This window comes from Atta colombica, unplaced genomic scaffold (genome assembly GCF_001594045.1).
Source record: "Atta colombica isolate Treedump-2 unplaced genomic scaffold, Acol1.0 scaffold66, whole genome shotgun sequence".
Taxonomy (NCBI): Eukaryota; Metazoa; Arthropoda; class Insecta; order Hymenoptera; family Formicidae; genus Atta; species Atta colombica.
In genome coordinates this window covers 20326-33488 of record NW_017259557.1, presented here as the reverse complement: position 1 = coordinate 33488, position 13163 = coordinate 20326, and the positions used below count along the sequence as shown (strand labels likewise).

General features: G+C 29.4%; 2 protein-coding genes across 2 annotated transcripts in view; one reads left to right on the top strand and one right to left on the bottom strand.

Annotated features, from left to right (window-relative positions):
- The window catches only part of LOC108692240 (putative sodium-dependent multivitamin transporter), a 5617-nt gene extending 2447 nt beyond the window's left edge, over window positions 1-3170 (top strand). Inside the window, exons 5-8 of the mRNA XM_018200415.1 lie at window positions 222-536; window positions 827-944; window positions 2241-2509; window positions 2977-3170. Of these exons, the coding sequence (XP_018055904.1) occupies window positions 222-536; window positions 827-944; window positions 2241-2509; window positions 2977-3163 (889 nt within the window). The 3' untranslated portion in view covers window positions 3164-3170. The remainder of the gene's footprint in view (window positions 1-221; window positions 537-826; window positions 945-2240; window positions 2510-2976) is intronic.
- LOC108692239 (protein expanded) overlaps window positions 1-13163 on the bottom strand; it is a 38581-nt gene that overhangs the window by 19879 nt on the left and 5539 nt on the right. Inside the window, 1 exon segment of the mRNA XM_018200414.1 lies at window positions 6313-6353. The gene's annotated coding sequence lies outside the window, so the exon portion shown is untranslated.

Genomic DNA, 13163 nt, shown 5'->3' with positions numbered 1-13163 from the left:
TTATTTGTATATTAGAATTATTAGAATTATTATATATTAGTATATTAGAATTATTATTCTGATATTATTTTTCTTACTGATGCGTTTATGATTCATTACCTCGTAATAACAAATTTTAAAATTCCATTTGACGGCTGTGGAAAAGATCAAATTTCCAAATTATCGTCAAATTTTCCATATCACCAAAACATCTCTATTTAGCGCTATTTTGATTTTATTAGCAATTTAGCAACTGCTCAGCGCGCATTATGGTGGAGCTGGCCGATGGCATCGATTATGTCGCTTACTTTGTGCTTTTCTGGACTAGCAATATATGCAAAATATCATAACTGTGATCCACTCGTAGAAGGCAGAATCAATTCAAATGATCAATTGATGCCATTGTATGTAATGGACATGCTGTCGGATTATCCTGGTGTACCTGGGCTTTTCATAGCCGGAATTTTTAGTGCCGGACTCAGTACCATCTCGGCCACGATTAATTCTCTTTCTGCTGTTATTCTTGAAGATTATATCAAGCCTCTCTGGCGTATAAGGTAAAAATCATGATAGCGTGAAAAAATTGTATAACATCGTATAACAGTCATTCCGGAAAACGGCCTAGTTTCAAGGTAACCTGAATCTGTTGAAGAATGATTCATATCATGTTATGCAGAAATATTATATTAAAACATTATAGAACATTTACTGTAGAAAATTAAAGTATCGGAAAGGATACATTCCATCGTTCTTCCTTTTCTCCCTCTTTTAAGAATTATATATCAATCACAAAAAATAATAAAATCTTTGATTCTCTAGAGCAAAGCGCGAATAATATTGATTACAGAAACAAGGACCTATCTGCTACGACGTCAATAATCATTAGCAAAATTTTGGCTCTTGTAATTGGACTATCATGTGTAGCAGTGGGTTTTCTGGCACAATATCTCGGTGGATTGCTGCAGGTATATAAACTTTGCTTTCAATACTAACAATAAGTCACATAATAAAATGAAAGTATATTAAGCGAGAAATAATAATTAATCATTAAAAAAGTGATTTAAATCATTCAAAAATTCAATTCAACTTTTGTTAATAAATTTGTCATTTACAAGGAAAGTTATTCAGATGTCTAATTAGTTTTGAAAAAGTAACGATTGGAATATGGAGATTGGAGTTGTCTTCTATTGACTAAAAGTGAGTGCTATTCACTCGGAAAAGTTGATATTAGTTAAAAGAATGGAGTTAAAGTTCGCTGTAAGCAGCTCTGAAAATGAGTCTCGATACAGAATGCTCCTTTACTTAACTTGCGAATAACTCAGAAACAAAAAATTATAGAAACATTTTTAAAAAATGATTTTGTAAGGAAAGCTTCAAGCTTTCACAATAGGTAGTCGAAAATTTTCGTAAATTTTTTTGGGGCACGTGAGAAACCTCCAAAGTGAAAAGAAACTTTTTCAGCTCGTTTATTAAATGTAAAAATTACCAAACTCACAGAAACTCAAAAAATATAGTTAAAATATAACTTTTCGAAAGTAGAGATTTCTCTTCAAGCTTTAAAACTCTTTTTTTAAATTTAAATTTCGTTCATTTTTGACAAAGATATTGTATACAATTTTGAATTAAAAAAAAAGGAAGAAACTTTTTCCCCAATCCAATAGTATAGCAAAATTTACAATAAAATATTTTTAATTTTTCAAATTTCAATTTGTTGAAAATGTATAATAATACACCAATGAAAATGTATAATAAATAAGAAAATATATGTATTTTTGTACATACATTCATATAACTTTATAAGTGTTCATACCCAAACATAATTCAAATTTTGGGAGGATAAATAAAAAAATTTTCAATAACTATCACTGGAATCGAGATCCAAGTTTTCCTTTCTATTCCACTTATGTATATTACTCACGTACGTTACGTATATTTTGTATGTAGAAAATCAAAAAGTAAAAAAAATTATGAAAAATATCATTTAAACTTATTTTCGGAGTCGCTTATAGCGGACTTTGAATCCATTCCTCTAACAAATATCAAATTTTCCGAGCAAATGGCACTCATTTTAATTAATAGAAGATAGGATACTACAACTTCTAATCATTACTTTTTCAAAACTGGACATCTGAGTAACTTCCCTTGTTAAATTAATTTGCGGGTTTCAGATAGGTAATCTTTTAATATAATATGAAATTAGATAATCTGAAGATACCTTAATCGTTAGAATTTCTTTTTCAACAAAATTTATTTTTCTACAGGCAGCTCTGACGATCTTTGGTGTCGTAGGTGGACCTATGTTGGGTTTATACACGCTTGGCATGTTTTTCCCATCGTGCAACCAAAGGGGCGCGATTGCAGGCTTCATTCTTAGTCTCATGTTTTCTTTGTGGATAGGATTTGGACAACCGAAACCGCCGATTCCGCAGTTGAATGTCTCAACAGACGATTGTGGATTCAATAACACTATTATGTTTCGCGGAAGCGATGGGAAATCGTTGATTTACACAAATTCACGTTATAAACTCCAGTAAGTAAACATTTAAGTATACTGAAAAAAAATTACTTATTTAAGATTTTTTTAATCTTAATACATATTTCTTTGAACAGTATTTATGGTAAATAAATGTTTATTTAATAAAAAAAATGATAGTTAAATCAAATTAATGGTTTTTGAATCAAATAAATATATATTTACATTTAGTAAATATTTATTTAAAACTATTCAAAACAAATTATATTTAAAACAAATATTAAAATTTAATATTTTTTTCAGTGTAGATGTAATTTTATATATAATTCAGACTTCAATTCTAAGTTTGGTAGAAGCTTCAGTTAGAAAAATAATTAACAACATGAAAATATAACTTGTTTCGAGATATGTAATATAAAGAAAAAAATTCCTTTTAATTTCAAGTTTTTTGATGTTATATCTTAATATTGCAATATATTCGCAATGATGAAGAAACATGAACTTTAACTATTTCTTATTTACAGAATGGAGAAAGATAAATCCTATTTCTATCTTTATCGCATATCTTATATGTGGTACTGTCCACTGGGATTTCTCGTTGCTATAATCACAGGATGGATCATCAGTTGGATCACAAGATGGATTTTTAAGGAAAGTTCTATTGAAATCGATTTAAATTTGCTAAGTCCGATTGTGGCAAGTCGAAAATAAAAAAGAAAAGAAGCAAATGAATATTATAATATAATAAAATTTAATGAATATTGAGAATATATATAACCTCGTTCTTATAAATAATTAAAAAAAAAAGAATTTAAATAAATTTGCGTTTCTATTTATATTACCTAAGTATTTATATCTCGTGTGTAATAAATTTCATTAAATATCCATGTCATAACATAGAAATAGGTAATTAATATGTGTTATAAAAATATATATACGTATGTATATATTTACACAGTAAATATGTACGTATCAAGAAATTTTGAACTTTCTTCTTGTAAGGTCCAATTGAAATAACATCAAAATGATACAGAAATACAAAAATTCTTGATCAATAATTTAAATGCGTAAATTTGTTATATATTTTATTTAGTTTTAATCTAACAAATAAATTGAAAAATAAAAAGTTTTTCATTTCAAATTTCCGATTTTTTTCTTTTATACAAAATTATCTATTTTTTTTTTTCTTGAGACCATAGTTTTAAGATATTCTGTATATCATATTATTTTAAAAGTATTTATGCATTTTCATGGAATTCGAAAATAGATAATAACTGCATAACAATTATAGATTAGACAATTATACAATTATTTATGCCAATTCCAATATTTCCCTGTATAATCAAGATTAAACATTTTTCTCGATGAAAATGATCAGATTTGGGCCATTTCACACTGCGTGAAAATGCCAGCTGGGAGTCTCGTGCTCGCGACGTACAGACATAAACACTATACGAACTACAAACTGCGCGCTGTACACCACTGTACACTTTACCGAAACGTTCGCAAATCACGATGGAATGCCGCCAGACTGGTGTGAGCGCGCGCGCGCCATACGGTGACACACAGAGCAAACGCAAGCAATGACCTGCGTCATGCAGTTCTTACGTAAGGAAATAATACCAAAATAACATACCCACCAAAATAACAAATTTTGAAAATCTATGTCAGACAAAGAGGGAATTGTAAAAATTCTTTTTGCAGATAACGTACTATAAGTAATTCGAAGATAGCACAATGTACATATATCTGCATAGATGACGCAGCAGATGACACTGCGCAGTAAATTAAGAAATTTTCGATTACTGCTTACGAAAAATTCTAAAGATCAGAGAAAAAGATTTTATAACTTCTTTTCCACATTTTCCTTTTTTTTTCATTGATACTCGTAAAATTGTCGCAATAAGCTGCACTTAGCACGTAGCAGCGTGAAAATATCTTCCTTTATAATCAACGAAAGAAAGCTCTGTGCAATCGGACGAACAACGGGAATGAGAAAATAAAGATGTCGTTGAAGTTGTCGGGCGCGAAATGGCTACCGGTTTTGTGCATTTCTTGTAGGAATACATTGCTCATTTTTACTTCTTGATTTAAATTAAAATCAATCTGTGTAGTCAAGTTGTAATCACGTTTGTCAAAGTAACGTTACGCAAGTATTTTGAAACAACTATCAATGTTTGTGTTTTGTTGCATATATTCTTGAGATGAGTTATAAATATAAAAGCAACTCTGGATTATCCAGGAAAGCAACTCAATATAAGTATCTTAATATTAATATCAAAGTATCTTAATATTAATATTGAAATGTTTTAATATTAAATTGTAAATTATTGTTTCATGATCAAATCTTATACAATGATAAGTATAATATTTAGTAAATTTGTGCTTTATTTTGACAAATAAGATGGTACTTAAGTTGTCCAAAATTTAGGTCACGAAAGTCCATAAATCAAATATAAACCAAATAGAATTATCAAGGAAAACATAAATATACAATAGATTCAGTATTAAAAAATGTCACTAAAGTTACGGTTAAAGATATCGAATTTGAAGCTAATTATGAAGCTGATTGTTTTTATGATGAAGCTGATGATTTTATATTTTATCTGAACTAAATCTTTAGATATGCTTGTGACATAATTCTGTCTCAACATAAAACTATTTATTTATCAATCAAAACTATATGTATTTAGTTAGAAAAAGTAAATAAACAGCCATAAGTTGAAGTTATCCCAATCATATTATGCTTATCCTTAGCAAACTGATATGATTTAAAATCAATGTCTTGGAGTTGTCATGAAAAATTATTATTGTCAACATTTTTATCTAAAGAAGAGATAACAAATACATCGTAATGGCATATTAAAAAATTTAAAAATTTCGTATGCATTTGTGAGAATTTTTTTCAAAAAAACAACACTCAATTTTACAAGGATATGATAATATTCTATCTATATATAATAAACACATATACATACACACACACACACACGCGCGCGCGCGCGCGCGCGCGCGCGCACGCACGCACGCACGCACGCACACACACACATATATGAAAAAACTTATACATATAATACATAGTTTATGACATTATTGTGCATAACTGTAATATATGCGGATATGACTCCTCTAACGTTCGCGGCAATTAAGTAGAATTACCGAGTTGCGGTACCATAGTCACAAGTTGCTCATTATAATGTGCATTCTTCGTATAAAAATCTTTCTTTCGACGCACATAAAAATTGTTCAAATAAAAACAATAATGTAGATAATAAGTTGAGGAATTCGTTATTGATACATAACAACATGAGAAAATAACTTGATGATTTATCTAATCTATTGATCCTAGCTATGTTTGCCATTTGAAATTATTGATGATGATGATGATTGCTCATATCAATATCAAAGTTTCAATACACAATAGATACAATTTTATATCAAAGTGCCACGAATATATATATATATATATATATATACTCATGTTTTCGCAGAGCTCTTTTTCTCTCATAACAAAACAATACAAGTACTCTCATCGCAATAATTACAAGTAAAAATTCATACTCTTTGTTAGCATATCCTTTGTTCAAATGTACATAGAATAAAATGTATTTAAGAAGAAAATCAAAGAGAGAATAATTTAACAACATTATAAAAGAATCCTATCGCATTTGTATGATTCATTGAGTGATTCATTATCGAGCCATTTTATTTAAGTTAAGCAGTAAATGATAAATTCGGAAATGATATATTTTGACAGAATAAATTCAAAAAATACTTTTGTAATTAAATAATATTATATAACAAAAAGAAAAATTATTATCAATTAAAAAACATTAATTTAAAAAAAGAGGAGAACTTACCTAGATTCCTTCGTCTTCCACCTACGATATCACGAATCCACCTGCAATATACATGCGAAAATTAGTTGTAAATCTTGATTGTAATAATGCTTTAGTGGCAAATAGTTGTAATTTTCTTAATTGGCTCCAAGAGAAAGGGATGGAAGAAGAAGGAATGTAATCGCAGCACTAGCGGTGCTCTCGAGAACAACGCGCGCGATAGTTTAGACAATATGATCGCCTTAGAGAACTCGTCGTCATTTTATTCCTTCGTTTATATTGGCCCCTTTGCAGGGATTGATTCAAGCCTTGAGAAGAGCAGACTATACGTTATGGATTAAGCGCATAGTCATCGCGCGCGGTCGAGACGAAATCGAAAGAGTGGATCCGCATGGGACGCGTAGCTCGGGAGCTCGGGAGCTTGTCATTATATTCACATTATAATCTCATCAGGATATTCCTCTGCTTAGTTGGACAGCTACGAAAATACGAAGCCATATTACCTGTGCCCTGCCCTACCTGTTCTGCCCTACCCTATCTTGTCTCGTCCCGCATGCTTCGCTGCTTAAAAGATTCAATAGCTTTACTTACAAAGAATCTCTCTAGATTAATAATCAATATATATATTTTATATATTCATGAATTTTGTCATTCATTGAAATATTCATATCTCAAATATATCATATTCATGATATTTTTTATATATTCATATATTTTATATATAATCATCAAATTATATTTTTAAATCATCAATATCATGTTACTTATCTTATGTTCAAATTTTTCGTATTTTCTTATTCAATTTTAATTATATTAATATCATCAATACCAATAATTACAAACAATATATAATTCTCAATAAAAAAAGATTTATCCTTTAATCAAAATTTTAGATTTTGTAGACAAAGTATCTACTCTTTTTTATCATTTTATTCTACTTTTTTATAAACTGATAATCATTATTTAAAGTTACAAAAAATCTGGATATTATACGAAAAATTTTTCCAACAATATTAATAATCTTCTTCAATAAAATACTGAACTTTTTAATTTGCATTTTGATATTTGCTAATGGAATTGAACAACAAAATGTTTGGGCAAGATAGTCACGAGTTATCAAAATTACTTTATATTTCCGTCTTATCCTTTCACGTAATTTCACTTTCCCGCTCTTTTGTAACATTTGTATAATCATTAATGGATCACCCTATATTATGCAAAGCCGTAGAGAATCATGATCAAAACAATCTTCTATTTTATCCATTTTCCTTGTCATTGCTTACGCGCCAGTGAAAGCCATCGACGATAACCTACTCCGATCCACGATGGCTGCAACAGTTGCAGCTAGCAGCAGCCAACTTCGCGAAAGGAGGAATCCCAATTATGCCCGAGCATGCACTCTGTTATATACAATACACTGCGAGATACTTGCAAAATAACGCGCATACTGGTTTACTTTGTCGGAAGCGTGTGGTCGCAGTATGGGAAGAGGAAGGGAAATAGTGATGGACTTCAAGACATCGAATACATGATACGATTGTTCGAATATATATAACAAATTTTCAAAATTTCGAATTATTTTAAATCGAAAGATTTCTGATAACGTTGAAAGTGTTTTAAATATTATATTTCAAAAATATATATTCATTTCTTTTACTTGATATTATTACTTTAATTTTTATTTCAGAGTTTAGACAGATAGTTATAAATAATAATTTCAAAGCAATGTAAAAGTTTTAGATAAACACAGGGAGGAACACATTCTAGGAAATATTTCCTAGATGTTCAAAAGTTTCATTCAAACCTTTCAAATTACTTAAAAAATTACTTAAAATTTTAACAAATTTTTGATGTTGTGTAATATTTAAAAAAAATTCAAATTTTTTTACAATTAAATTATTTGAAAATTTTCAAAAAAAAATTCTAATTTTTATCATTGAATGGAGGTTGTAAAGAAAAGTCGGATGAACGGAAAGACATAAAGAAAAGGAGGAAGAGCGAGAAAAAGATAAGAAGAAAAGAGAAAGAGAGATAGGTGTAAAAGAAGATACAGAATGAATAGAAGGAAAAATAGTTAAAGAAGAAGAAGAAAAGGATAGACATAGATAATTCTTCGCACAGCTGTTTCCAGTTTCACCTTTCTCCTTCTTCCTCTCAAAACTTCTCCATTTCTCTTTTTTTTTTGCGACCTCTTTCTTCCACTCTGACTTCCATCTTTCTTTAACTTCTTTTTTTTTAATCTCACTTCCTCTCTCTCTCTCTCTCGTTCTTCTCTCTTATCCCCTCTCTCTTTTCCTTTCTGCCTCCTCTTTCTCTCTTATCTTTCTCTTTTATCCTTCTCTCTTCACTGCTATTCACGTTTCATTTTATCTCTCACTTCCTCCTTCTGTACGACCAATTCTTCGCATTATACCAGGTTGTGGCGTGGAATGCGGGCGTCCTTCGTCCGCTTCAAGCCAACGTCCAACCGATGAGCCCCGCTAGCATTATCCTTCGTCGATCCTTCGCACGCGCTCCTTAGGGCTCGGTAAAATTAACCGGGAATACTCGCTTGAAAGAAATACGCTTGAGAGAAATATCTCGCACTCTCTTCTCTTCGTCTTACTTTAGTAAATCTCGCGTTGCGCTTGACATGCTCTTTCGAATATACTGTTGATGAAATTATTGCGAGTTATTCGAGTATAACATTAGGAATAAAAATGAAAGTAAATGTCAAATTTCAATGCTTTCATTTCATTAGAAATGCATTATCATTGTATTTAATTGTCAGTTATTTAAATAAAATCATACGTTAGAGAAAATTATCATTTATATAATATTTTTGAAAGTTTATGATTTGAATGGGTTTTTTCTCGTTTATTAATTGTTAAATCCACATTACGATTAATAAATAATAAATAATTTGTAAATTGCTTATTATTAATATGTTTTTTTAATAATTCTAAAGATAAAACGAGAAAAACATTGCTAATCGATTTTTATTATCGCTGCGTAATAATTTTTTATAAAAGCTCTCATAATGTCTCACTTAAAATCAAAAGGATCTTGCGAAGATCATTGATTATGACGGTCAAGGTCAATAAGATTGATGTCAAATTCAAGGTCACTTAAAAAATTTTTTTTAATATTTGAAAAACAGATGTTCGTTCTAAATACTCGATATTTCGTTCTAAATATTCTAATTTTATCTCATTTATCATCATTATCTTAGCCTTTTCTTCTAATATACCTTTTCAATCAAAGGATTCAAATTGAAATTGTTCGTAAAATCAATCTTCAGATTTAATAAAAAAGCGGGAAGTTCATTTTTGGAACATTTTGTGTTTATTTTAATTTATTTGTTAGTAAATAGCCATCTTTTATACATTCCCATCATTTGTAAATTTGAACATCATAAAATTCATCATCATTGAACATTTTAAAATTATGCGGGCTGTAATGTCCATTTCTCTTATCACGATTTTTTTGTTTACAATGGATTACGTCAAATGCGTTTACGTATTACGTGGATAGCATTTTCTGTTCTTACTAATCACAACGTATAATATTTTTAATTTATTAAAAGTTAAATGACAAGCATTCTTTTTTATTTAAAAAAATATGATTATAACAATACGATTTTCATAAATATCTCATTCCATATAAATACAAAAAATACAAATACAAATTATACATAACCAAATATTGTTTTATTACATCGTCATGCTTAATTAACAATTATACAAATATTCATATGATCGAGTCTTACCAGTTGTATGCTGCTTAGAAATTTATTAATAGAATTTATATGACAAAATTATGTAATTAAGAATTATCATTTATATATCACTGTTCTAATTCAACATCAAGATATCTTTTCAAAATTGAAAATAATATGAATTTATCATTCTTAAATTTTATCTTTAATAAAAATATGATAAGAAGAAATTAAAAAAAGTTATTACTATTATCTTATTTTATTTGATATTAATGCTTACTAATATATTTTACTATTTCCTTTTAGTATACCAAAATATACCAATATATTTCACAATCACGATATTTAACGACATTTAATGTCACATTATAATAGATTATATCGTTCGAATATGTACTGCTGATTTTCGGGTAGACGACCGGTAACTATACGATACATTATCTCACAGTTAGTGGCGGATGACACAATAGAGTGCATTGACACTCCATTCGCATTATTCCGATAGCGTCCCACCTCATGCTTAGCACAGATACACATACTCGCTTGGATGCGCATAGAGAATCCGCGAAGGTAGTGGTACTTTCACCAGGTAGCCGGATTCCATGATGCACACGGATAGCCAAGAGCAGCCCACTTTTGAGACTGCATAGCACTTGAGACCATATTGCACGCCATGGTCATGTCAAAATTAAAATATTATCTCTAATAATGTACAATTTATTTATAATGTACAAATGTTTTATATACGACGATATATTCTTACTTAAAATTATGTATTACAACGGAATTTATTTAGTTTTATTATTTACAAGAAAACATTAGCAAAATAAATTACATTCTACAATTAAAGAATCTTTATTGCTTCACAATCGAGAAACACGAAATTTTTTCTTTATGTAAGACAATTTGCAAATTCGGCAAAATCATTTTCAGTAAATAAAATTAATATTCTTAACAGACCTTTTTGTTGTCCATGTAATAACTGATAAAATTCACAATGACAGCATAAAATGCTATGCACAAAGTGCTATGCCAGCAAATTTTTTTTCTTCGTGTATATATACCTCTTGATACAAAAGAACCTTTGATCAATAGAATTTTAAAAAATGCTAATGAAGAATAATATCGAAAATCTTTTCATAAATAAATATATAATCGGAGTGTTAGCATTCGGTAATAAATCATTTTTTTACAATAATGAATAATTATTTTTTTTTTACTGTACGATATTGTATGCTTTTGTTAAACGAATGTTTGTATGTGTTAATGGATATCTTTGAATATTTAATAAAATAAAAAAGATGATTTAATTATGTCACTTAATTATCAATAATTTTCCTAAAAAACTAGCATTGGCTACACAGAAAGAACAATTTTATCGAAATATCTAAAAATTTAGATCTGAAAATCATTTTGTTGGAATTAAAATAATTCTATAAAATTCAAGCATAATCAATTAATGAGCAATGGTACAAAAAATTTTGATATTCTGATAATCACGTTGAGTGTACTACGTAATAATTTTGATAGTTTAACAAAATTATTTTCAGACCTACTATCTAGCTAAATTTTTAAATATTGCAACTAACCCATTCTTTTCATGTACATTGTTTATCTTTTAACATATATGAAAGGATATCGCGAATTTATTTCATCATTTTTTGTAAAATTTAATAATGACTACATGAAGATTATACAAATTAATTTAATTGAATATTATAAAATGATAATAATCGAATAAGTTTTTACCAAGAAAATGTACAAGAAGAAATTCAAGAGAGATTCATGTAATAATTTAATTAATCAACTCACAAATCAAAAAAATTACTGATATGAATAAAAATATTCTCACGCCGCGAAAACTTGCTATGGTTGCCACAACTAAAAGTTGCCCATACATTTTTGTGGTTACAAGAACTATACAGTACGATTGTGATAACCATAAGATCGACATAGCTTAATAATTATGGCTGTTAAGATAATCTATCTTACGGTTATCACAAATGTATTGATGGATAAAAAACATAGGCCCACAAAAAAAAGTACTCTGTGCTGGGATGGAGCCCCAGCTATTCTTATGTATTTTGAATCGCTGAATACGAATCTGATAAAATAGGACCATCCAAGGTAAGTTTTCAATCTAGAACAAAAAAATGATCCATTTTTTCCCATTTTTGATCCATTTTTTTCGCTCTAAATTGAAATTTTATCCTGGATGGTTCTATTTTGATATCAGATTCGTATTCAACGATTCAAAATATATAAGACTAGGTGGGTCTCTATTTCAGCACAAGGTTTTTTTTGTGGACCTATTATCATTATTTCTAATTGATCAATTCGCGGCCACCATTTAGCATTTTTTTTGCGGTGGAATACTAGACATTTCTTGATATAGACCCGTATTCAGAACGCCGTTGCAATGATGAATGATGTTAACATGCTAACGTGCTAGTTTGCGTTACGTATACTATAGAATTTCAGAGATAAAAGCACGCTTTTATTGACAAAAGCATGTTCTGAATATGGGCCATAATGTTTCATATCTTTCACATCGGCAGAACTGGCGGCATTATTCCGATTAAATCGCAGACAGATTTAATGTATTCATGTTTTCGCGGCGACAAATATTTTCACTACAAGGTATAAGTATTGATCGGTATGCCACGTCGGTTTTGCAAAGCGAAAAAATCTCAGGTATTATTTGCCGGGTCATAACGGCCTCCAACTCAACCTCGAAAGATATTTTGCACTGGTTATTTACACAGAACAAACACATGACTGCACAAGTCGGACTTAAGGTGTGTGGACATGCAAAAGCGATTTGAGCTAACATATAACATAGGGGTTAATAACTTATAATATCGGTAGAACGTTAGGTCACGTAATCCAAAACATTCAGTCCGTCATATTATAATACAAGGTCGAGAACTCTTTTCTCTTCCTTACCTTGTACCGGAAACGCGAACTGAGTTGCGGACATGCTAAGTATATATCCCGCATTATTTCTTCAAGTTTAATTATTATTTCGATGCCACGCCCAAATCAAATTTTTTATTTTCTTTTTTTTAATTATTTTGATACATTACTTTTTTTCATAATATATTACATATTATATTACCCCTAATGTCGATTAGAAGAAATAAATTTATCCTTTTAAAAAATATGATAGACGATA